Source organism: Mastomys coucha, unplaced genomic scaffold (genome assembly GCF_008632895.1).
Source record: "Mastomys coucha isolate ucsf_1 unplaced genomic scaffold, UCSF_Mcou_1 pScaffold6, whole genome shotgun sequence".
Lineage (NCBI taxonomy): Eukaryota > Metazoa > Chordata > Mammalia > Rodentia > Muridae > Mastomys > Mastomys coucha.
This window is the reverse complement of record NW_022196912.1, coordinates 117,236,782-117,261,804: the sequence shown is the minus strand read 5'-3', so window position 1 is coordinate 117,261,804 and position 25,023 is coordinate 117,236,782. Positions and strand designations below refer to the sequence as shown.

General features: G+C 50.2%; 1 protein-coding gene across 3 annotated transcripts; it reads right to left on the bottom strand.

Moving 5' to 3' along the window:
* Window positions 1-1,088: 1,088 nt before the first annotated feature.
* Otub2 (OTU deubiquitinase, ubiquitin aldehyde binding 2) lies at window positions 1,089-19,266 on the bottom strand. 3 transcript variants are annotated; one of them, XM_031357556.1, is made up of 6 exons: window positions 19,237-19,266; window positions 7,812-7,907; window positions 7,042-7,160; window positions 4,742-4,826; window positions 4,198-4,392; window positions 1,089-3,211 (listed from the first exon to the last, which is right to left on the bottom strand). In XM_031357556.1, the coding sequence occupies exons 1-6, from the start codon at window positions 19,249-19,251 to the stop codon at window positions 3,005-3,007; spliced, it is 717 nt and encodes a 238-aa protein (XP_031213416.1). In that variant the 5' UTR covers window positions 19,252-19,266; the 3' UTR covers window positions 1,089-3,004. The 3 variants fall into 3 exon arrangements, with proteins under 3 accessions (XP_031213416.1, XP_031213418.1, XP_031213417.1); XM_031357558.1 differs by lacking the exon at window positions 19,237-19,266 and adding an exon at window positions 18,665-18,881; XM_031357557.1 differs by lacking the exon at window positions 19,237-19,266 and adding an exon at window positions 18,559-18,585.
* Window positions 19,267-25,023: the final 5,757 nt, after the last annotated feature.

The following is a 25,023-nucleotide window of genomic DNA, read 5'->3' as shown; positions in this document are numbered from 1 at the left end:
CCCATGCTGTCCAGCTCACGATCAGTCTGGCTGAGTAACTCTCTCAGGCCTGGGGAAGCACAGCTCAGCCTGGACTTTGAGACAGGTGTTCACAAGCCTGCTTCTGATGATTCCTTTAAGGAGTCCTGTGGACTTGAATACAGTACACAGGCATCTCTAAATATCCTAATATCTAAGAGGCATGGTGTCCCTTAACTCTCAGCAAGGTTGGGAGGTTGCCATGAGACTTGGATTCTGGTGTCACTGTTGAGGGCCTGGCATTAAGATATTTACTAACCTTCTGTGCCTCGTGTGCTAGGCATTTTATCACTGGCTATCCATATCACCACCCCCCTGCACCTCCTCCTTGCCCCAATCTTTTTTAACTTAATATGGTAGGTAAAGGAGATGGTGGCTGTTCACACATGGAGATAATTGGTTCTCCCCTGCCACCTATACCTGGTTCTGGGGATCTGAGTTGCTAGGCTTGGATGGCAAATGTGTAGATTCATTGCTCCTCTGTTTTAGTTTGAATGGTTTCAGTGTCTAGGCAGGCCTTGAACTGGGATCTTCTTGCTTCAACATCCTCACAAGCTAGGAATATAGGCCTGTACTCCCAGTCAGCCCTAGCTGTTAGATGTTTATTGGTTTAAAGTCTCATTTGGATGAGGTCGTGGTGTATCTTAACACTTTTTTTCTTAAGTCAAGGAAGTAGACATTTATTGGTTAAGATTTAGCCAGTGCAACCCAGCAGCCAGATGAGATGGGGTAACTCAGGTCGCCTTTCTTCTGAGAGTTCTAATATTCTGAGCCCTTTCTATGACCCCACTTTCTCCTTCTGACCCGGCTATGAGGACCCTAGAGGCCTTCACTTTGCAAACGATGCTGTGAGATGTCAGTTGAGTTGATAAGCAGTGTTCAGATCCCATCTGTGCCCACCTAGTATGGTGAGGCTCTGGTCAAGTGTGCAGAGCTTACTGCATCTGCTGCTTAAATGAGGGGACTGGGGGCAGCCCTTCTAGTGTAGTCCTCTCATGAGTGCCCTGTGGGAAGATGGTGGTTCCTTACATAACCAGTTACCCAGCATTAAGAAGCCAGACTGAAAAGTCGTTTTTAGAAACTTTTAATGGTAGGAAGATGTTTTCACTTGAGGGAAGTGTAGGGTTTGGCCTTAAGTACTCACTGAACACCAGGCCCCACTTCCCCAGGCTGGCTGTTTACTTGGCTCTTAGACCTGGTTCACTTCCAAGGTGGCATGCTTCTTTGCTTCAGAGGTGAAGGGGTTTGACCAAGGTCACACAGTTGAACTTGGGCAGCTGGCCCCAGCACTTGCATCTGTTCTCGGAAGACAGATAGCAGATGCACCGCTCTGTTACTGTTCCCACTGGCTGTTCTGGGAGAGTGAGGACTGGAAGACGAGCTCTCAGCAGCTGCGCTCCACTGTTTTTTCTAGAAAGAGCTGCAGGACTTGTTGCTATATAACCTAGCCAAGAAACTGCTATGCTTGACCAGGCTTTAGCATGCTCTCAAGCCCATCCCCGTCCCCAGACCCATCTGAACTGTGGAGCAGCTCAGGCCCTCAGTCAGGCATCCTGTGCTCATTAATTCTGGAAATGGAGAAAAAACAGCTGAAGACAGTTATGGAAATAGGTGCCCACTTTAGTGGGCTACCTGCCATAGATACCCAGATCATTGTGGGCACTGAACACATCAAAAGATGAAGGACAGATTTACACTCCTGTGGCGGAGGGCGGTCTTGGGAACACACACTGCCCGGACATCTTGGTGCATTTTGCTTACACCAAACAAAAGGACAGATACAAAGCTGAATTGTGTAAGACTCAGGATCAGGATCCTGCTCCCAGCCCTGTGTGTGGGCTGCCAGCAGACCCTCACAGTAGCACCAATAGTCTAATTCCTGCAGAGTGAAGCATGAAGGGAGCCCTGTAACCAAGGAAGGACCAGGGGGTGGTCCCATGGTTGTCCTACAGAGGAGGGTGTGGCTAGCAGCTGCCGGGTTGTCCTCGGGTGGACTCCTAAAGGTCTTGAGGCAGCAAGGCAAGGTAAGTGGTTCTTAAGGGGCACGGGCCCGTGCAGAGGAGGAAATGTCCCTGCTGCCAGCGCCTATGGCTTGTCAGTCCTTTCCTGCCTATGAAGCTGGGCTGAGGAAAACCAAAGAGCCTCATGAAACTTATCCTCAGCCCTTCCAGGTCCATGGTGCACACACCCAGCCAACTACCTAGATCCTACTTGTAGGATTCACTGGGGAGGATGGGCAGCTGTAGCCCTTGGTCCCAGACATGAGCACATTGACTTGGATACAGGCCCTAGTCCTTGGCAAGCCTATCCAGGTGCAGTTGACAGCAGGACTCTGAAGGGCCTGTCCTCCAGAGTCAGGAGTTCTGGTCCTGAGAGCTAGAGGGACCTCACAACCTGAGCTTGGTGCCGAAGACTAAAGTCCTTTTCTGGACTTTGGTAAAAGTCTTTGTGTTCCCTCTTCTCCTTCAGTGGATGGGAAAGTATAGCCACCATGAATGAAAGTACACACATCTTCACATTCAGTCTACCATGACCCACCCAACATAACCAGGCTGGACGCTGCATAGGTCTGGTAAATCACCTGAACATGATAGCTGGCCCAAGCTTTTCTCCCCTGAGGCCGCTGCCCTGGCTGGGGACAAGCCCGATAGTCCCCATTTTCACACAGCAGCATATCAACACTGTCAGGAACCTCTTCCAGATAAATAGGTCCAACGAGGTTCTTTAAGTAAATGAGTACAGAGACAAAGTTTCTGGCCTTGTGGTCCAGAGTTAGCAGGCATTACATCATCTATCAAAATAAATACTAAAATTCCTATTAAGTCATCACAGTCTGTAGTGGGCACAGGTCTCAGTTCAGTGTGGCTTTACCCAAGAGGCTATACATTTTCTAGTTGTCTAAATCACTCAAAAAATTGCCAAGGCAAAATGTTCCATTCAGAACGCAGTCCATTAGATGACAGGCTCTGGCATGGCCTAAAATTAATCAGTGTTTTTCAGCTGCGTAAAGGATGTTGTAGTGGGATGTTTTATAGAGCAGATAAACAGAAGGGATGGCAGCCTCAGGGAACACGTGGTGGTTCAGAGCGGTGTCCATCTCGTCGACATACTCCACCTGCAGAGCAATGTTGAGTGCCTGCGACAGGGCTGTGATCTGTACGTGGTCACACTCCATGGCCATGGGCTCTACTTCCTGCAAAGCCAAAATAAAATACTTAGAAGGGAGGCCCAGCGAGGAGTGAGGGGGTGTGTGCAGCCCTGGCTTCCAGGATCACAGTCACGTGTCCTGTGTGAGGGTGGTGGTGCCCACCTGTCACGGAAGCAACACAGCCAGACACTACTGGGGATGCAGAAAATGAAGCGAAACCATTTTTATTCCAGACCCTTGATGGAATGTACAAAAGAGGAGGAATCTTTCAGGCTGGCATCAAAAACTTTCTAAAGAGACCCTGAAGTCCGCGGCTTCCAAGTATAAGCCTGTGGAAGCCAGAGCCTGGGTGCAAGTCCTGAGGTTGCAGAGACAATAGAGGCAGAGACTGGCGGGTCTGTGTATGTATCCCACAGAGGGCAGCTGTTCTTGGGCCTGTGCTAACCGCCATTTAAGTTAGGGGCCCACTACCTCCTAATTAAAACAAACAACCCAGAAAGCCAAGTGAAAATTGTCTATTTGGTTTTTTTGTTTTTTGTTTTGTTTGTTTTGCTTGTTTGGTTGGTTGGTTTTTTGAGACAGGGTTTCTCTGAATAGCCCTTGTCATGGATCTCACTCGTAGGCCAGGGTGGCCTTGAACTTAGAAATTCACCTGCCTCTGCCTCCCAAGTGCTGAGATTAAAGGCGTGCGCTACTACTGCCCAGCAAATTGTTCATTTCTTAACATGTGGGCCACTCCTTCAAATAAATACATCTGAAACAAGAGCCCACCGTAAGCAAGTCTGACAGGAGCTGTTAAACTCTGCAGCAGAACTGTCCCAAGTCCTGCAATTCCAGAGATTCCCTGGGATTACAAGTAGCCTGCTCACGCCTCAGAGCTCAGGACACTCAAGCAGATGTCTCCAGCGGGCTAATCTTGCTAGTTAGCGTTGTAAGGGTTTTCCTCTGGGCAGAAACAGTGGACCTGGAGTGTGTAAGGGACAAAGCCCAGGCTGGGAGCTACATCCCCAAGGAGGACCCTAGGGACCTACATGAGTGCAGAAGTCTTTGATGTCCATCTCCTCATCGATGAAATGTCGGAAGAAGTCAGCTCGGTTCCTGATGAAGGCCGATGTGAGGAGGCGTAAGAACTGCACGATTCGGTCCGAGGAGCTCTGGTCATTGAACACCTTCAGCAGGCTGGACACTGAGCTATCTGTCTCTACCAGCTCAACCACACTGTAAAACTTCACATTGCCCCGCCATCAGGGCAGACCCGGTTTGCACCTTGCCCCCGACACCCAGCAGTACCCCTCATTTTGAGACAGCAAGTATTGTTGAAGCTCAGAGACACATCTAGGGCCCCAACATTGAGTCCCCTTCCACCATACAATCAGAATGGCAGGAGGATGACAGGCCTCCGAACTGAGGTCCCCTATTTCACGTATCCCACAAGTAGGAAATGACCCTGCCCTGTGCCAGCCCCCACTGCAGAGCTGTGGGCAGGCTGTGGACCTCCAACCCATTTGCTCCCGTCTGCTCTGCTCATGTGCAGGGCCTTGTGTGGCTCAGCCAGTGTGGCTCAGGTGAACTCACAGCATTAAAGAAGTTTCTGAACTTGTGTTCCTCAAAGCCGGCAGCCAGAAGGTCGTTTGGGGTCTGTAGCACACGCTCTTTGAACCTGGAGGGAAGGAGAACCGATGGTCATGGGAAACACCGGGTGCTGCTGTGACAGGCAACTGCCTAGTCCACACCAGCATCACAGAAGCACTTCCACATGTGCTGCCTTTCCTGCCATAGATGACTCCATTTCTCAGATGAAGAAACTGAGGCTGTCGCAACGTTCTCCCCCAGCTATGGCCATTCCCTTTCAAAAGCTTCCTCCCTATATCTGTGGTCCCACTTACTGCCCTGGTCATGTCCAGCTCTTTTCCTTTTCTCCTTCTTCTCAGGGACCTCCAGAGCAATGAACAACGCTCTTCCCATGTCACAAATTTGCTGACCTCTGCCCATGACACTATGCTCCTCATAGGGACGCGTCTCCTCCATCTTTAGCCCAGGGTTATACTGGAAGCCCATTCTACAGCCAACCCCCATCTGCACTTTATCTGGGCAGGGCCTGTTAAACCACCCAGGATGCCTCTCTTTGGGAGCTGCCAGTTTGCAGCCAACTTTAAGCTAATGAATGGTTATTTTAAGACTTTAATCAGCCAGGAGTTAGCATCCCTTACTAAAACTCAAATGGGCAAAGGTACAAGGAGATAAACCAAACTGGAGACCAGATGGAGAGATGGCTCATTGTTAAGGAACACTGTTCTTGAAGAGGATCCAGGTTTGAGTCCAAGCACAATTTCACAACCACCCATAACTCCAGTTCCAGGAGATCAAATGTCCTTTTCTGTCACCGAGGACACATACATCCATGCAGGCAAACACCCATACAATGATATAATTTTGAAAATAAAAAAGAATACTCAGAGCTCAGTTTCCTGTTTAGTACTCACCAGGAGGCTGGGGAATCTTAACTATGTGAGGTGGGAATGCTGTGGACCCCAGCATGTGCTTCAGTCCCTCAGATCTCTGCTCTGGCTCCTTATGTGGGGTAGCCCAGTAATCAGTCAGTCCTAATAGCAGCTTGCTCACCTATCAGGTCAGGCCTCCTTGACCTCAACCCCAGCCTCATGGCTGCTAATACGCATCCCTCCGATGCATAGCCCCACCCCATCACCAGCCACAGCCTCGTGAGCATGGTGAGGCACCTGACCTGGCCACCAAGTAAAGCAGCTCTTCATTTACCTCAGGACCGGCCTGGCACTGGGCTGTCCTCACTCTCTATCAGGGTCAAGGGCCAGCAAGAGGGCTTGGTAAAGTGGCTGCCCCTCCATGCAGTGGGAGAGAAGGCTCCTAAAGTTATCCTCTAGCCTCTGTCACATGCACACAGTGTGCCCCCTCTGTCACACGCACCACAGTGTGCCCCCTCTGTCACACACCACAGTGTGCTCCCTCTGTCACACGCACCAGTGTGCCCCCTCTGTCATATGCACCACAGTGTGCCCCCTCTATCACACACCACAGTGTGCCTCCTCTGCATACACCACAGTGTGCCCCCTCTGTCACACACCACAGTGTGCCCCCTCTGTGCACACACCATAGTGTGCCCCCTCTGGCACACAAACACAGTGTGCCCCCTCTGCACATACCACAGTGTGCCTCCTCTGGCACACGCACACAGTGTGCCCCCTCTGGCAGACGCACACAGTGTGCCCCCTCTGGCAGACGCACACAGTGTGCCCCCTCTGCACACACCACAGTGTGCCCCCTCTGGCAGACGCACAGTGTGCCCCCTCTGCACACACCACAGTGTGCCCCCTCTGGCAGACGCACACAGTGTGCCCCCTCTGGCACACACCACAGTGTGCCCCCTCTGTCACACGCACACAGTGTGCCCCCTCTGTGCACACACACACAAGAACATGACCAAGGCCAGCAGGAACAAGCCTCCTCCTTTTGTATTCTTCCTTTTCTTCTTTTCTCTCTCTTCTTCCTTTTCCTCCTCCTTCCTTTTTCCTCTTCCTCTTTTTCTTCTCCTCCTCCTCCCTTCCCTCCACCTCCTCCTCTTTCTTGTGTTGGTGTTTCAAACAGGGTTTTACCAAGTGCCACCATATCTGTTTTTCATTTTTGCAGTAAATCCTAAGCACCCGCCCAATGTTACCTGAAGAGGCAATGCTGAAGGAAGCGTCAGACAGATGCAGGCACCTCCCTAAGCCCCTGGGCTGCCATCAACACAGTGGGCAGCTAGGTTTCCGGACAAGTCTTGTCTCCATTGGACCACTCCCCTGCTACGCAAGCCTGGTCCAGCACAGAGAAGCAGGGGAATCTACACAGGCCCCACTCACTTGAGGATCTCTCTGCTCTTGCCCAGCAAAGACTCCAGGTAGGAATAGCCCAAGGCTCTGTAGAAGCAGTTCCCGTCTCCTTTGGTCTTTCGGATTGAGGTGAATCTTTTGCTGAGTTCCTAAGGAGAGAGGACGACACATGGACCTCAGCGGCAAGGGTGACGTTGGTGTGGGTCAGCCACTGGCCTAGCCACAGCTGCCTCCCTAGGCTTCCCACCCTCATCCATCCCACAGATATACAAATACACTGAGATGTCAGATACAGAGGCTGTCAGCTCCTGGGCACCAGTCAGCCTTCAGTTGTGGGAGGTGCCACAGAATTAGATGATGGTGACAGAGTTTGAGGACGTGAGCTGGGGTGTCCTGGGTCAGAGACATCCATAACAGACTTTGGCAGTCGGGGAAGGCTTCCTGGAGGAAGCTGGCAGCTGAGTGGGGTGGTTAACAGGGAGGCTGCAGAACACTAAGCCACCTGGGCAGTCCTGTTAAGGTTTCTCAATGGTGTGAGAAGTGCCAGACCACACAGAATCATTAAGAAGACTCAAGCAAGTGAATCCAGCTCTTAGAACGGTGCTTAGCTTTAAAATGTATGGTGTTCCCACAAAGAGAGGCTCTCTTTCTGAGGCAAATACACAATGTCAGAATGGTCTAAGTGTGTTTCAGTTTGCAGAGGAACCTGGCCCCAACTCCACATCTCTCAAAAGCTGTCTCTTTACTCCCAACCTCAGCCTCTTTGCTTAGGTTCTTGGTCCCTCTACCCTCTGCCCCACCTGGATTTTCCTCTGGTAAATCCTGTTCTCAGGATGATCCCGGAGAATGGATAGAATGTCACATTTTTCTGATATTAGGTTGAAAGATGTTTCGCTCTGAAAGAAAGAAGAAACACTGAGCTGGCTTCAAAGACACCCGCAGGGCTCACAGAGCTGATGGCCTCCGAACAACCAGATATACAACCCAGAACATGCCCTGTTCTCTCTTAAGGATGTGTGAGCATGTGACCAACATCCTAGGGACCTGCCTGAATGGTCCTGTTCCCAGGGCAGGGATAATCAGGACTGGCGCCATCATGAAATAACCTGGTTATAAAGAACTAACCTTATAACTTGCTAACAGATTCTTTTCATAATATTTAACACCTTAGACTTAATAAATCTCTATGCTGGAGTATGCTTACATTTCATTCATTTATTTATTCATTCATTCATTCATTCATTCGCTCACTCATTTATTCTTTTCTTTACTTACCCCTTGACCCCCCAGTTGCTGAATGTGCATCCTATGTCAAGGCTGGCATTACCACATGCTGGCAATACAGTATTCCCATCCCTATACAACAGCCAGGAATAGCACAGGGTAAAGGCTGGCTGTGAGGGGACCCCATGTGGCACTGGAGGGTGTGTGTGCGGCCAGGGAAAGGGTAACAGTCTACACAAGGACTGGGGCACTGAGGACATCTTCCCATGCTGCCTCCCAGTGTTGCCCACCTCAGAATCAAGGCCAGAACCAAGTGTGAGCGCATGCCTGTGGGAGCCAAGGTCTCCACGCCTTGGAAGGATGAAAGCAGGTAGGAGACAGGGCAGAGGATGCCATGGATGGAGGAGCGGCAGCCATCTCCCCACCTGTGTTTTTTTTACTAGGCTTGGGGTGAGGGTGCTTAGGGGCTGGGGCTCAACCAACTGGCCACGTACTCTTGCCACCAGCCACCCAGGAATGGTGCTCTCTGCCAAGTAAAATACAAAGTGTTGGGCTGCAGAGCAGTGGTGGTGCACACCTTTAATCCCAGCACTCGGGAGGTAGAGGTAGGAGGATCTCTGAGTTTGAGGTCAGCCTGGTCTACAGAGTGAGTTCCAGGACAACCAGGGCTACACAGAGAAACCCTGTCTCGAAAAACAAAAGCAAACAAACAAAAATTGCAGGGCCAGTGAAGTGACTCAGACTGCTAACAAGCCTGATCACCTGTGGCTGATCCTAGGGTCCCACATGGGGAAAAGGGAGAGCCAACCCTCACAAGCTGTTGTCTAACGTGTGTCAGTGGTGATTTGTACACAGATGCACACACACACACACACAAAGAGAATGAGTGAGTGAGAGAGAGAGAGAGAGAGAGAGAGAGAGATTGCTCTTTAAGTGCTATTTAATCCACATAAAGAGTTTCCAGCTTGAAATAGGGTTCCATGGCATGGCTCAGGGCATGGCTCTGTAGATACAGCACTTGCCTTGTGAATGTGAGGATCAGAGTTCAGATCCCCAGATTACATATTCAAGTTAGATGAGCAACGTGCCTATGATCTCAGCTCTCAAAGGATTGGTACAGGGAATCCTTGGGACAAGCTGACAAGCTAGATTATCCAAATTGGCATATACTGGCATACAAATGTCTGCTGGGGCTTCTGGGAAAGCTTTTGGTTTGGGAGAAAAAGAGCAGAGATGCTTCTGCAATGCCTCCTTTACGGCAGCCATCCTGTGACCAGAGGCTGAAAGCCAACACACGGAGGCTGATTTGATCATCTGCTGCTACCCTAGGCCCAAGACATCTGACATGAGGCTGGTGCTATCACTGGGCACTGTGTGCCAAGATCCGGAGCAGAGGTTCACACGGACCCATTGTCTCAATTATCACAGTACTCATGAGGTGGCAGTTATCATACCCACTGCCAAGGTCAGGTTGTTTGAACTAGGAAGTGATTAATGCAAGTCAGTGTGAAGTTCAGACACACCAAACTCCTAGGCACGCACAGCCCAGATGCCAGAGCTCTCAAAGGACTCATCTGCCAGACCACAAAGGAGTACCCTGTCCAGGGCAGTGTGGGGCCTTCTTACCTAGACACTGGGTCCAACTTCTCACTTCTGCAGCACCCCCAAGAGACACTGTCCTCCCCACCCCACCCCACTTCCTGATAGGGGGAGTTCAGTGCGTCCAAGAGCCTGGCCAGTGTATGTTGCTTACTGCAGAGTATCAAGGGACAGTTCCTAAGTGACTCCAGGTACAGCCATTGAAAGGCTGAGGGTGTGGCTGAACAGTGGGTGAGCTTCTGTGGCTTGTGCAAGGCCCTGGGTTCATCCCTAGCTCTGCAAAGCAAACAAACAAAAACCCAGGAAAGCAGAGCCCATCGCCAGAGGGCTATGACAACCCCTCCTCTGCCTGCCTTGAGCCTTTTATCTGTGCTAAGAAGGGACCAGCTTCTTCCTTATGTTCTCCCTTCCCATTTCCGAGTTGTCTCCCTTTCAAAGGTCTACAGACCTTTGGCTATCCACAGACCTCTGGCTATCCACAGACCTTTGGCTATCCACAGACCTTTGGCTATCCACAGACCTCTGGCTATCCACAGACCTCTGGCTATCCACAGACCTCTGGCTATCCACAGACCTCTGGCTCATAGTTTGAATAGGCTCCATTTCATTTGCAGGTTTAAAAAACCTTAAGCCAAGACACTTTTGATGACTTCATAGATGTGTATGTATGTATGTATGTATGTATGTATGTATAAATGTATGTACGCATATAATATAGACACACATATATACACTTATATATCTAAATATATAATATATAAGACATAATTATGTATATAACAATATATTTAACACATCAATAGTAACTATATATGTGTGTATATATATATATATACATATATATTTATTTCTAAATCATGGAAGTGTGACATCATTTACATAGCACACAGCTGCTGCTGTGCATTACGTCTGTTAACACTGTGTTGAAGACACAAATCCCCATGGGGCAGTATTGTTCTGAGCAGCCCTCTCCATACCTTGTGTGCCTGGCAAGTGGCCACATGTTCTGCTCCACCAAACTCCTCCTAGCTCCCTTGCTAACTCATCTCTGTCTTGCTACCTGCTTCACGACTGTTTGTTTCCTGAAGTCTTTTACAGATGGCTGGCTTAAAATGGTACACAGGCTTTCCAAACAACACGCAACAAAGCACAACGCCCCAACTGTATTTAATGAACTTGCACTCAATCCTGGCCCCAAACAAAACCCAGAAATAAAGATGTCAGGGGCCTAGGGAACACAGGAGGATGCCCAGCCAGCCATATTTACTGACAGTTTCTGAGAGGCATCAGGGAACAGGGAAGAGAAACTCCATTCACGCTCAGAGAGGAGTCCTGAGGGAGAGGCAGCACTACACCAGGGGCGGCTTCCCAGGGCCTGCATTTGCTTGGTGTAGGAGATAAGCTTGCTGCCTCGGACAAATTCCTGAAAGCTATTTGCAGTGGTCACACATCAGGGCCAGCTGTGAGCTGTTAAGCTGCACACTCTTTTCAGTCTCAGAGAGTTTTCCAAGTTTATCTCATGTGTCCCTAATCTGTGTTGTGTCCCCAACCTCCTGCCCCTCACTCATACCCCAACCTCCAAGGTCCATGTGGCATGTCTTTTGAAATATATGTCTTTAAAGAGTATAGTGGTAAAGTGTACTTAACACAAAACATAACATTTTGCCATTTTTATGCACACAGCTCTGCTGTCTTAAGTACCCCCCTCTCCCCCTTCTCTATCTTTGGAAACCACCCCTCTGCTTTCTACTGTTTTTACAAGTCAGACTACAGATGAGATTTATTTTCCATTTTTTTTAAAAATGGAGTTATTATATATTTTAAATTTGCATATACATTATACTACACACACATACACACACACACACACACACACACACACACACACTAACTTTACTAGATACTATTTAAAAACCAGCCCTGTTTGGGTATGGTGATAATAGCCTGTAATCCTATTATCCAGGAGGCTGAGGCAGGGGAATGATGAAATTGAGGCTAGTACAGGCTACACTGCAAGACTGTCTCAAGGGAAGAGTGGGGGAGAGGGAGGGAGGGAGGAAGGTAGATGGGTCTTGGGTTGGCATCTAGTGTCCCCCAAGTGTATATGTGACTCTAGTGCCAAGCAAATTTTCACCCTGATAATGTATGTCCTTAAAACACCTTTGGAATGGCCCAAGTCCCCAACCAAACGCACCGGCATTCCTAATGAGATCAGCCTCAAGATCCAGGAAGAACCTAAGAGCAGTACCAGTTCACTAGTCCATGAATCTGGAACGATGCTAGGGGTTTTGACCTTGGCTAACATTAATTGGTGTTTGCTTTTAAAACCCTGGCTGAAGACATGCAGGCTGTTCTGGAGCAAAGGAACACAGACAGGTCATGCCTGACTGTGCTGTCAGACCTCACCAGGCCACAGCAATTGGCTCTGTAATTGCTGGGTTGCAGATAGATGCTAATTAATTAAGCTGGGCAGGCAGCACCTGGGCTTGGCAACTGTTTTAGCAGTGGAGGTGAGAGGTGTGTTTCACTGACCAAACCTACAGCCAGGCCTCAGCTCACACCTCTGCCTACAAATTGAAATTTGCCAGCCAGCCATTCTGTCATGCATCTGAGCATGCCCACATCCCAGGCTCAGCAGCACCCATCAGACCTAGCAGACAGGTCATCTTTCTCTAGTGAGCAGGCCTGACTCACTAACCAGGCCCCAATGCCACCACTCACCACACAGCCTGACCTCAAGGCACCTGGGAAAGCTGGAAATGCCAGCCTCGCCTGCCTGCCAAGCAGGTTCAGGGCCTCAACCTCTCCCTTAGGAAGGCTCATGTCCTTGCCAGAGGCCATCCTGAGTTGAACCCTGGCCCTACTTGCTCGCCTAGAGTCACAGGCACTAGAAGGAGTGTGCTTTTAAATGTATACTTGGGGACTGGGAAGGTGGCCGAATGGGTAATGAATTCACTGCTTAAGCATAAGGCTTAACACAGCGACTGTGTAACCTGCACCTGCCATGCACCTGTATGAGCACTGGGAGGAAGACATAGAGACAGTCAGCTCTCAGGACTGACGACTGGCCAGTCCAGCCAGTGAGTGAACTTCAGGTCCACTGGAGAGACCCTAGATCTCAAAAATCAAGGGAGTTGGGGAGAGGCCTCCATGAGCAAGGCGCTTGCTACCCAAGGAAGACAAGAGTTCAGAGCCCTGCAGCCAGCTGCTGGCTAGCTAGACCACCCAGAATCGACACTCCAGGCTCAGCGAGAGACCCTGTCTAGATAAACAGTGATCAAGGGAAACACCCAGTGTCAACTTCTGACATCTGCATGCAGAAACACACGTGCATGCAAATCCCCAAACATATGTGCCCACACACTTATGAAGCAGGTTCACATGCACACTACACATATATGCATGTGTTAAATTTTTAAAAGAAAAGCAATAGAGGAAGGTATCTGATGTAAATGTCTGGCCCCCACACTCATGTGCACAGGTTGGTACAATCCTCTATCATGAATACATACATACATACATTACATACATACATACACAGGGATATACCACACACATATACCCAAATCTCTCTCTCTCTCGGTGTATATAGATATGTATATACACATACATATGTATACATAATACATATATATATGAATTACACATAAACATATATATACACATGTATGCATGTTATGTATAAATATATTTTGTATATATGTATATATGAATATTCAGCTACAGATCTTCATATATGAATATATGTATATATACATGCATATATATACATACACATTCATATATATTTATATATAAAAATATATTTAATTATATATATATGAATACACATTTGGAGTGTTCAAAAGTCCATTACTGATGAGGTGACTTAAGCCAAAGATCACTGAAGCCACAGGTACAGGGAGGACCCATTCCTGACGACTGGCCAGTCCAGCCTGGGGACACCTGGGGACAACTGTGGTGTCACAGACCATCACCACTGGACTTCTCTGCAACTGGAAGTCAGAGTCCAGCCTCCTCCATCTAAAGGCAAGCTGCGGCCAGGCTATGCTTTGGGGGCCTTCTGGCCTCTGCTGCAGTGCAGGTTGCTTTCCTCAGTTCCTAAAGGCTGCCTAGGCCGCCGCCTGAGTTCGATCCTTGGGACCTGTGTGGTGGAAGGAGAGAACTGACTCTTGCAAGTTGTCCTCTGACCTCCACACCTACTCCATGGCATTCCTGCACCATGCCCTCACCCCCCTGGCCACACACACACACACACACACACACACACACACACACACACACAAATACACATTAAAGGCTGTCTGGCTTCCATGATGAATAACCCCTTTCTCTCACCTTTCTTTACATGGTCCCCTTCCCTTCCCTTCCTCTCTCTTGTAGGGACCCTAGTGGTGACCTCTCTGTGCCATCCTTGACAACTAAGGGTAACCTTCCACTTCAGCCCCTTAACTGAGTCGCACTTGGGAACCTCTCCTGCCATGGTAACACATATCCACAGGTGCTAGGGAACAGAATACCCTAATCTTTGTTGACAATCACTCAGCTTACTTCATGACCCTTCTCTGCGGGGCCCCAACCCCTTATCTTAGTGGCTGGCTGTTTTCAGAGATCCTGAAGCTGGGCTCTGCTTTCCTCAGATAACATGAACTTGTGTAATATCTTTGAGCAGCCTCCTGGTCTTAGCTCTGGCCTCATTCACCTCTCCCTAGGACTCCAGCCTCAAACAGCTGGCAGCCTCTCAGACATCCAAACATCCCCTTCTGATTCATTTACCCTTAATTACTCTGTTGCCTCTCTGTCTCCACCAGGCTTCTATAGCACCTAGGATACCCCTCCACCCACCAGAGTATACCCCCAAGTCCAGGAACCCTCTTCCATTGTCTCACTAGTTCCTGGGTCTGGCCTGAGAGCCCTCACCATCTCCCACAAGAAGGATGAAATGCACCCTGCCCAGTGACCTCGGGGCTTCCCCTCCTAATCAGCCCCACATTCTCTATGAGCAGTCATCCCAGGCTGCTTAACAGGCAGGGCCTTTCCTCAGTACTCTCTGCTGGGCTCGGATGTCTGTTTAACTGCCAGTGTCACAGTATCAACAGGCAGCACTCTGCCTTCATGACTGGACTAACATCATGATCGTGACTTGTATCCAGTGTTGACTCAGTTTCCCTAGCCACCCCCTTCTGCCAAGTGAGGCCTTTCCTCATGGTACAAAAGCAAGAAGTCCCTGACCGGATGCTGGCACCTCCCAAGCTCTTTAGGACTTCCCAGCTTCCCAAACTCTGAGCCTGATAAAGCCGTTTGGTATAAATGGCCCAGTGATAACCTATTACTGCAATACAACCAGGCTAAGACATAGCTAGGAGTCAGGAGCAGAAGCTGCCATAATACCTGCAGACATGAAGGCTTCGGGGCAGGGGTGGGGCTACAGCTGGGACACTTCCCAGGTGGATGCTGGAGCAGCCTTCGAAGCTGTGAACAGGCCACCAAGGGCGATTTTGGTGTGGGTAAGACAAGACGGAGAGCAGAGGGTAAAGTGGGGGTCTTCCCGGGAGACTCTGTGTGAGAACGCCGGCAGGAGCTGGCACAGAAGAGGCCATGAGGACGCAGCCTCAGGTGGAAGTGAGGAATGAAGTCCTGGAGACTGGAGGGAAGGGCCTCAAGTGGCAAAGAACTTGGCTGCAGGGTGTCCTTGCCCCAGGTCTACATGGGAAGACAGAACTTAAAGAGCAATGAGCTAGGAGGGAGCCGAGGAGGGTGGTGTGGGTTCTTGTAACTTCATCTGCTAAAACACAAGAGGAGAGAGACATGATGTGGGTAAAGATGAAAGTTCACAAGCAAAGAGAATGAAGGTCTTGGAAAACTCACAGCCCGACTAAGTAAAAGAATGACAGTGGGGTGCAGGGCACCGCGTGCGGGCCCAGAGTAACCAGATGCAGTCTCCACAGTTGCCGACAGCAGAGAAGGCCATGGGGATGAGCTGCTGCCTAGGCTGAGCCCCGTGAATTCCAGAGTGGCTCACCTCAGCAGAGAAGCCTCTCTCTCCCCTCACTCCATCCTACTGCCTTCTCTTGCTTGTTCAAGACAGGATCTGACAGGTGGGTTCATTGGCTGACTTGTGCTGTCTCCCTCCACTCAAATGCCAACTCCACAAGGGTAGGAACCTGTCATCTGTCCCTGCCGACTCTCCACTTCCAGGAATGTTGGAATGTATTCTAAAAACGTATCCCGAGTGCTCCGAACTGAACTGTTGAAGCCGGAGCTCCAGGCCTCAGAATGCAACTTTATTTTGGAATAGGGTCATCACTGATATAATTAGTTAAGATGAAGTCACAATAGAGCAGGCTGGGTCACCAGCCCCGATGACTGGTTTCCTTATTAACAGAGGAGTATAACCACACGCATAGGAGAGAGCCATCTGTGGACGAGTTCCAAAGTCACAAGTCAGGCTACTGCTGGAAGCTTGGGGAAGCTGGGGATAGAACGAACGTTCCTAAACACCTTCAGAGGGACCGTGCCCCTCCCTGCACATTCACCTGAGACTCCAGCCTCCAGACTCATCAGAAAGCCAGTCCCTGTGGGTCTCTCCCATGGAAGGGTTTTGCTGCTGCAGTTCTGGAAAGCATGCTGAATGAGCAAGCCTGCCTCTCCCTCCAGCTGGCCACCCACGACCCAGCATCAGACAGAGCTAGCAACCATTTCATATTCATCAACAATGTTAACAGTTCCCTTGTGTTCAGACAACCCAAACTCCACAGCCCGGCATGCAAAGCCCGGCACAGGATGCTCAGATCCCACTCAATTTCCCAGATGCACTACTCTGGGCTCCCCCAGCCTTCCTGAACCTACACAGATCAGCTGCTTACTGAGCCTTGTCAGGACGCCCGCTCTTGACCATGTCCCAAGGCAATCTCCCTACTACTCTTTCCCCAGTCTCTCCCAAGCACTTCTATGCAACCTCCAGCTTTTCCCTATCAGTGGAGTGGCCACGCTCTCAGGCTGTGCCAGGCCCCCATTGGACTCTCAGGCCATGTCAGTAATTCAGTAGCTGTAGTCTGGCTCACAGGTACGAACTCTGGAGCAGGGCAGGTGTCATGTCTCTCTTAGCACTGTCCCAGCACAGGCCGAGGACGCCAGCATTGGCTTATTTAACGCACAAGAGAAGAAGGCAGGCAGGGATGTGTGCCTGGACTGCCTGGACTCACACTCACTCTTATCCCCAAGAGCAAAAGCACACATAGTGAGGGTGAGGCCCTCGCCATTTGCAGCCCTGACTCCTGAGGGCTTCATGGCTTCTGCCTGGCATCCACCTTCAAGCTCAGCCCAGTGACACCGACACGGAAATAGAGGAAGATGCTGTCAGCCCCAAGACAGTCTCCTGTATCTACCACCCATGCAATATATAGCCTCAGCCAACATTTAAACACATTACAGTAAATCAGCCATGGGCCTCAGGACTTAACAAGGTGCCCAACATACAGTAGATATATAGTAACCCCCCCTCTCTCTCTTCCTCTTCCTCTCTCTCTCTTTCTCTCCCTCACTCTCTCTCTCCAAGGCACTCAAACTCCCCAGAGGGTAGTTGTTTTGGGTCCAGCTGCTGGTCTCCTGGTTTCAGGGCAGATCCAGCTATACAGTAAGGCACAGAAGTTGGGATCCCAGTCCCTACTGCCCTGCCACCACCAGTGGTGACTGGAAGTTACTGTCATTTCAATAGCCAGATTCCCTGGCAGGTAATGCCGAAACACCTGGGCCACTTTCCAAGAGCAGCAGAGCAGGTTAACCCTTGGGTACCAAGAACAAGCAGGAAACTAGTGCCCCCAGTCCCTCCCCACTATTTCTGGTTTTACACACACACACACACACACACACACACACCTCTCATTTTAACTATTGGGATAGCCCAGACTGGAAATAGACTGGAGTGTAGTTTAGAAGTCCAGCCTTATGTAGCATGCATGAAAACCAGGGGTCAAAACCCAGCAACGCCAAACAAAACAGAAAGAGCAGGTGATCCCAGAGCTAAGTGATCCCAGGCTAACCAGTAGCACTAGTGATGGTCAGGCTCCCTGGAGCCCTTTGCTGGAAGTTGAATAGCACAAGCTAACCACCATTCCCAATCCCCTGTAGGAGGCCTGACCCCATGGCAACCTGGAGGGTAGGTTGATGCAACACAGAACACTGGATCAGAGGCTTGGGTCCAAGTCCTACTGTAGGACTACAACCCCTACCAGCTTTCTCCCCGTCTGGCCTCAGTTTCCCCACTTGGCCAAGCCCTGGGTTTGATCAGCCCAGGATCTTCTGGGCCTGCTCTGCTGGGAAGTTCTTCTAAGTCACTTTGCCTGAACTCCTAAGTCATCTGTCACAATCGGGGGCTGGTCTCTTCATGTGTCCTGACTCTGCAGACCTGTTGCCATCAGGAAACTGCCATAAGGCCTGCTGGGGTGGTCGGATCGCTCGTCCCTGGGGACGGTTAGCTGGGGCACAGTCAGTCTGTGGTGGCTAAGTCCGTGAGGGGTGGGCTGCAAGCTGTCCATACTAGTGCTACTTAACAAAGAGTAGAGACCACAACCCCAGAGGTATCCCATTCCTCCCCAGTCAGGCACAAGCATCGGGACTTAGAAGAGATGCCTGGGGACCACCTAGAGTGGCCACGAGGCAGCAGGGCTCAGTCCCGGGCTGGACCTTCTGGCTGCAGGTCCCCGAAGGGACAGCGCGGCGCACCTCGGTGTTCATCATCCCAAGGATGGAAAGGGCTAAGCCTCGCGCCCGACCGCGCGCACGCACATGCGCCCCGGCGGCGCCCCCTCCCCGTCCCGCCACCACTGACCATAGTGACCGGAGCCGTCGGGCCACGTCCCGCCCCAGCGAGGAGCGAACGGGTGTCAGGGGAGGCGCTGGGCGGCTCCGCCGTTGGGTCCGGCGGCGCGGGCCTCGCGGGTGTGGGGCGAGCGCAGAAACACCCGACCGCCCCTTAGACCGGAGCGCAGACCTCCACTGTGTCCCAGCAAGACGCACACCCCGCGATTGACATCGGAAGCCGGCAATCAGAAGCCGGGACGCGAGACGTCACAGAAAGTGGGTGGGACTGCACGCGCCTTCGGCTTGTGTTTTGGGGCCCGTTTGACAGGAGGCCTCCCTCCTTTTAAAGACACAGAGTACTTTTAACTGCTAAAGGAGTTAGCCCAATCAGGAGAGCCGGTCCGGGTTTGCAAAGACAGGACTTTTAACTAAAACTGCCAACTGAAGTCGTCTGGAAGGTTAGATGGCCCTGATTAATTAATCAACGAGTTCACATAAGTATATTTCTCTCAAGATCAGAAGACATGCGCTTAGGAAATATGTATCCGGTAGACATTAAGTTACCTGCCTGCTGCTGTCTAACTACAAATAATATTTTACCTCTTTGTAATTCATGAATCAGACAGGCATCCAGGTAATATCTGTTAAATTAATGAACGTTCAAGATGGTTGATCGTGGCTCTGGGGATGTATGGGGTGTGTAGAAGACAGGATGCTGAACCAGGCGTGTGTGAATCACCCTGTGTACAAGCTCATTATTACCGAACATCAAACAGGAAACATTACTTAAGGTTTGTTTGCCAACCCTTGGTCGCTGAAGGAGCCATTGTAAGTGCCGTATGGAGAAGGGGGCTCCTTACGTGGCACAGAACTGTTTTAGCGGGTTCTGGCACTTACACGATTCTACTTTACTGTGGTACAAACGTGATAATGTTGGGTAGACATTGTTTGGCTCTTCTCCTGAGCTAATGACAGATGACTCTCAAACCCTCAGAAAACTGGATAGCCAAATTGAGTAGCAGCTTAAGTCAGCCCCACCAAAGGAAATAATAGACACACCCCAATGTTCTGGGGTGCAAAGTCAAGAGGAGTGATGCATGCATAATGCATTTTTCACCTTATGATGTGTGTGTGTGTGTGTGTGTGTGTACCTTTGTGTGTCTGTGTGTGTCTGTATGTGTGTCTGTGTGTGTGTGTCTGTATGTGTGTGTGTGTCTGTGCGTGTGTCTGTGTATGTATGTCTGTGTGTGTGTGTCCGTATGTGTGTGTATGTCTGTGCGTGTGTCTGTGTGTGTCTGTGTGTGTCTGTGTGTGTCTGTATCTGTGTCTGTGTGTGTGTGTCTGTTGTGTGTGTGTGTATGTCTGTGCGTGTGTCTGTGTATGTATGTCTGTGTGTGTGTGTCTGTATGTGTGTGTCTGTGTGTGTCTGTGCGTGTGTCTGTGTGTGTGTCTGTGTGTGTCTGTATGTGTGTCTGTGTGTGTCTGTATGTGTGTCTGTGTGTGTGTCTGTATGTGTGTGTGTCTGTATGTGTGTGTGTGTCTGTGCATGTGTCTGTGTGTGTGTCTATGTATGTGTATCTGTGTGTGTGTGTCTGTATGTGTGTGTGTGTGTCTGTGCGTGTGTCTGTGTGTGTGTCTCTGTGTGTGTCTGTGTGTGTCTCTGTGTGTGTCTGTGTGTATGTCTATGTATGTGTCTGTGTGTGTGTCTCTGTGTGTGTCTGTGTGTGTGTCTCTGTGTGTGTGTCTGTGTGTGTACGTCTGTGTGTGTGTGTCTGTATGTGTGTGTCTGTGTGTGTCTGTGCATGTGTCTGTGTGTGTGTGTCTCTGTGTGTGTCTGTGTGTGTCTCTGTGTGTGTCTGTGTGTGTGTCTATGTATGTGTGTGTGTGTGTGTCTGTGTGTGTTGAAGGGATCTTCCTTCCATCTGTGTGATTACAGGGAAGTTTTTATTACTTGTGGGTAAGGCTTTTCAGGTGCCTGTTGGGGGGTGGGGAGGAGCACCCATACCCCCGTAATTATCCCTCACCTATGCTCTGTAAGGAAGCCCTATAAACTCACCATTTCCCCAGAGTAAACATTTGTGGAATTGTGCCTTGATTTGTCATTGAGACCTTGGGAGGAGGGGTAGACACATATCTGACCCCTAGGAAGGAATTTTAGCAACACAATGTGTGGGTGCTGTGTCTGCATGTGGGTATGTGTGTGAGTGCAGATACCTGTGGAGGCCAGAGGATGTGTCGGATGCCCTGGAGCTTGCTTTATAGACAGATGAGAAGCTGCCCAGCACGGTGCTGGGAACAGAAGCCGAGTTCTCTGGGAAAAGCAGGAAGTGCATGCTCTTAACCCAGAGCTGTCACTCCAGCCCGTCCACCTTACTTTGGGGACAAAGAATCTACTTGAACCTGGATCTCACAGATTCCATTAGACTAGCTAGCAAAAGAGCCTCAGGGAGCCTGCTGTCTCTGCCTCCCTAGTGCTAAGATTACAAAAGCAACCACTATGCCTGTATGTGTGTGTATATACATATATATGTATATATGTGTGTGTATGTGTATATGCATATGTATGTGTGTATATATGTGTATGCATATATGTGTGTGCATATATGTATGTGTATGCATGTGTGTGTGTGTGTGTGTGTGTGCACACACACACACACACACACACGCACGCACACCCTGAGGAAATGCTCGGTCCTTAGGCTTCTGGGGCAACCACCTTCCCAACTGAGCCATCTTCTTGGCCCTTTATGTTATAATGTTTTAAATTTGTGATTGCTTTATCAAGCACCACTCTATTACAGAGTCAAGGCATATCCGTATTAATACTTCCAGGGGCCTATATACAGCTCTCCTCTCTCACGCTCACGTCTTCCATTACCCGTCTCCTCAACCCAGCTAGGTTCTTGTTCAAGCTAGCATCTGGGCCTTTGATGCCTCACCATACATTGAGTCAGGACTGTGGAGTCTGATTGGGGTGTAGGGAGCAGCAACAGCAACTAGCTATTGCCAGTCATCTGTATGAGAAACTCATGATCAGACACACTGAGACCCAGCTATACAACCCCTTACTTACCTTCCCATTCCAGCATATGGGAGTTGGCCCCACATTCCTGTCCCTGTATCATAGGGACATCAAATCACTTGCTCAGTCCAGCTTGATATCGCACACCTTTGATTCCAGGCAAAGCTGGTGGATGTCTTTGAGTTTGAGGCAAGCCTGTCTATATATAGAATTCTAAGCCAGCCCAGGCTACAGAGAGACCTTCCTTGTCTTATATGAAAATAAAGAAGGAAAGAAAGAAAGAGAGAGAGCGAGAGAGAGAGAGAGAAAGAAAGAAAGGAAGGAAGGAAGGAAGGAAGGAAGGAAGGAAGGAAGGAAGGAAGAAAGACTTTGCTTGCCCAATTCTATGGCACATGCCTTCTCTGAGACCTAGTAGCTTGAGTAGCAAGCTGGACTTGTGCAGAGAAACCATGCAACAGTGTGAGAGTTGTAGACTACTCCCCGCCCTGCCACTGCAGGCTCTTCCTGAACTCTGGGAAGATTAGGGGAGAAAAAAGCTGTAGAACCCTGTAGCTGGTCTTTGCTACTCTGTGGGTTCTTCTTTTTCCACCTTTATCATCCCACCCCCACCCGAGTTTCAGCCCCCATCACTAGATAGGAGAGAAACAAGGATAGAGGGGAGAAAGAGAGAGATCCTTGAATTCTATTTCCTTCTTTTGTTTCTTCTTTGAGCATGACTACTAACAAACCGCAGCCACACACACCCCACCCCCCTAGTGATCACCAAGCACCAAACCTGTCTATGGGGCCCTAGTATTTATAGACCCTCTGAAAAATTCCCACAATTCCAAATGTCTCAGAATCACAGAAACTATCTGCAGCTGGCAAAACCATGCCTCTGCCAGAACAGGAGACAAGTCATAGTGTGCCACCGTGGGTAGTCCGAAGCAGCTCCTTATCCCCCATACCTGGGATCAAAACTAAAACATAACCTTAGAATATTTCTATTTTTAAAATAAACCAAAAATTCCAGAATTCTCACTCCAGAAACCTCCACCCAGCTCCAAAGCTGTCCTTCAATGATGGTCCCTGTGCAATGGTCCTCTCACCCTACATCTTCCTCCTGGAGTTCAGGTGACTCTATGGAGAAAGAAGCCAGGAATGGCATCTGTGGGCGGATGTGGCCTTACAGGGTGAGGGAACAGTGAGGTCCCCGGTGAGGACCTCTGGGTGGGTGGATGGCCTGTGAGGTCCCTGGTGAGGACCTCTGGGTGGATGTCCTGTGAGGTCCCGGGTGAGGACCTCTGGGTGCATGGCCTGTGAGGTCCCCAGTGAGGACCTCTGGGTGCATGGCCTGTGAGGTCCCCAGTGAGGACCTCTGGGTGGGTGGATGGCCTGTGAGGTCCCCGGTGAGGACCTCTGGGTGGATGGCCTGTGAGGTCCCTGGTGAGGACCTCTGGGTGGATGGCCTGTGAGGTCCCCGGTGAGGACCTCTGGGTGCATGGCCTGTGAGGTCCCCAGTGAGGACCTCTGGGTGGATAGCCTGTGAGGTCCCCAGTGAGGACCTCTGGGTGGATGGCCTGTGAGGTCCCCGGTGAGGACCTCTGGGTGCATGGCCTGTGAGGTCCCCAGTGAGGACCTCTGGGTGGATGGTCTGTGAGCCAGGGCTGTGCTGCTCAGATGACTGGGTCTCTCCATGGCTCTTTCTCAGGCTGGTCAAGGCAGACAGTTCTTCCAGGATCCCCACCACACTCTCTGTTCACCTCTCCCTTTGTCCCCTTGTGAGTCCTAGCTTCTCTGCAGAGTTTAGGGGTTCAGAACCTTCCCCTCACTTGCTCACCCTAAGCACCTTCTAACTTTTGGACAGCTCTGCTATCCAAAGCTATCATTCTCCACAGTATGGCTGCTCCATGAAGCTTTTTTGGGCTGCACTGGGGGTCATTGCATCCTCTGAACTTCCAGGTCGGGGGACCCGATGGTCTCCTATGGTGACGTGTCCTGCTGCTTTGATTGGAGGGACAGGAGGACATGGTAGTTATGCAAGTAGGCACTGGCATCAGGCAGACTCATGACACCATTCCCTAGGCATGGATGCCTGAACAGGTCAGACCTCTCTGGGCCTGCTTTCTTGCCTGTAGTTGTGAAAGCATTTGGGAAGTATGGGCTTGGCGTGCTGGCCCTAAGGCTGGCCCCATCCTTACTCATTCCAGTGAGCATAAACATAACACAACAATCAGTGAGGCCTGACACACCCTGGCCTCCACCAGTCATGTGGATCGACCCAGGGCAGTGACACCCCAAAGAGGTCTGCATGGTCGTGCCTGGATTCGGCTGTTGACATCTCTCAGAATCAATAGGGAGTTTTTGCTAGAAGTAAAAGTAACACACACACACACACACACACACACCTCCTAGTGTGTACCTTCCTCTCTTTCTTCCTTCCTTTCTTCTTCCCTCCCTCCCTCCCTCCTTCCCTTCCTTTCTTCCTTTCTCCCTTCCTTCCTTCCCTTCTCTTTTGAGAGAGGGTTTCACTGTGTTGTGTAGCACTGGCTGGCTCTCTTGGATCTCACTCTATAGACCAAGTTGGCCCAGAACTCAGAGATTTCCCTGCCTCCACTTCCTGATTGCTGAGATTAAAGTTGTGCACCACCACCCACTAGTTTCTGTGTGTTTCTTGACTGAACAAAAACTCCTCTTGCCAGCCACAGGAGCCTCCAGATAAAGCACAGGCCCTGTGTAAACTTTAGGCTTCTCTGCCTGGTGTCAACGTTGTCTTTTGCCCACCACATGCTGGAAAATGTTTTGAGGTCTAGCTTCTGGGGCTGTTCCTAAGCTGGGAAAGAAGATCTAGAAGCCCCTGACTTCTAACGACGCCCCACCCGCACCCCTCACCCTTCATCTCCCTCCCCCAGGGAGCAGAGTCCTGCCTCCCATCTGCCAGGGCACATTTGGGAAGAAGCTTTTGAAGAACAACAGGTCTGGGAACTGGAGAATGTAGAGGTAAAACTAGCAGAAAGGGAGAACTTTCTGGAATCAGGAAAGGCAGAAGCTCATGTCCTGGAAGAAAAAGTTCCTCACTGTCTCAGAGGGAAGGCCTGTGCTGTCTGAGGGAAGTTGGGCCCCTAGCTGACAAAGCCCCCTTTGTCCCTACCCTCAGAACACTGTGCAGCTGTCTCCTCCCTCAGAAAGCCACCCATGTTTGGGCAGGGGTTACAGCAGTATGCCTGCTTTCCTGCACTGAGGAAACTGCCTGGGCCCACACAAAGCCAACAGGTCAAAGGTGAGAAGGGAGTATCACAAATGGAGATACCTAATCTAATCTACCAGCAGGGAGAGAGGTGGGGGGAGAAACACAGTATCCTATTAGACAGAGAAAACCAAAGCAA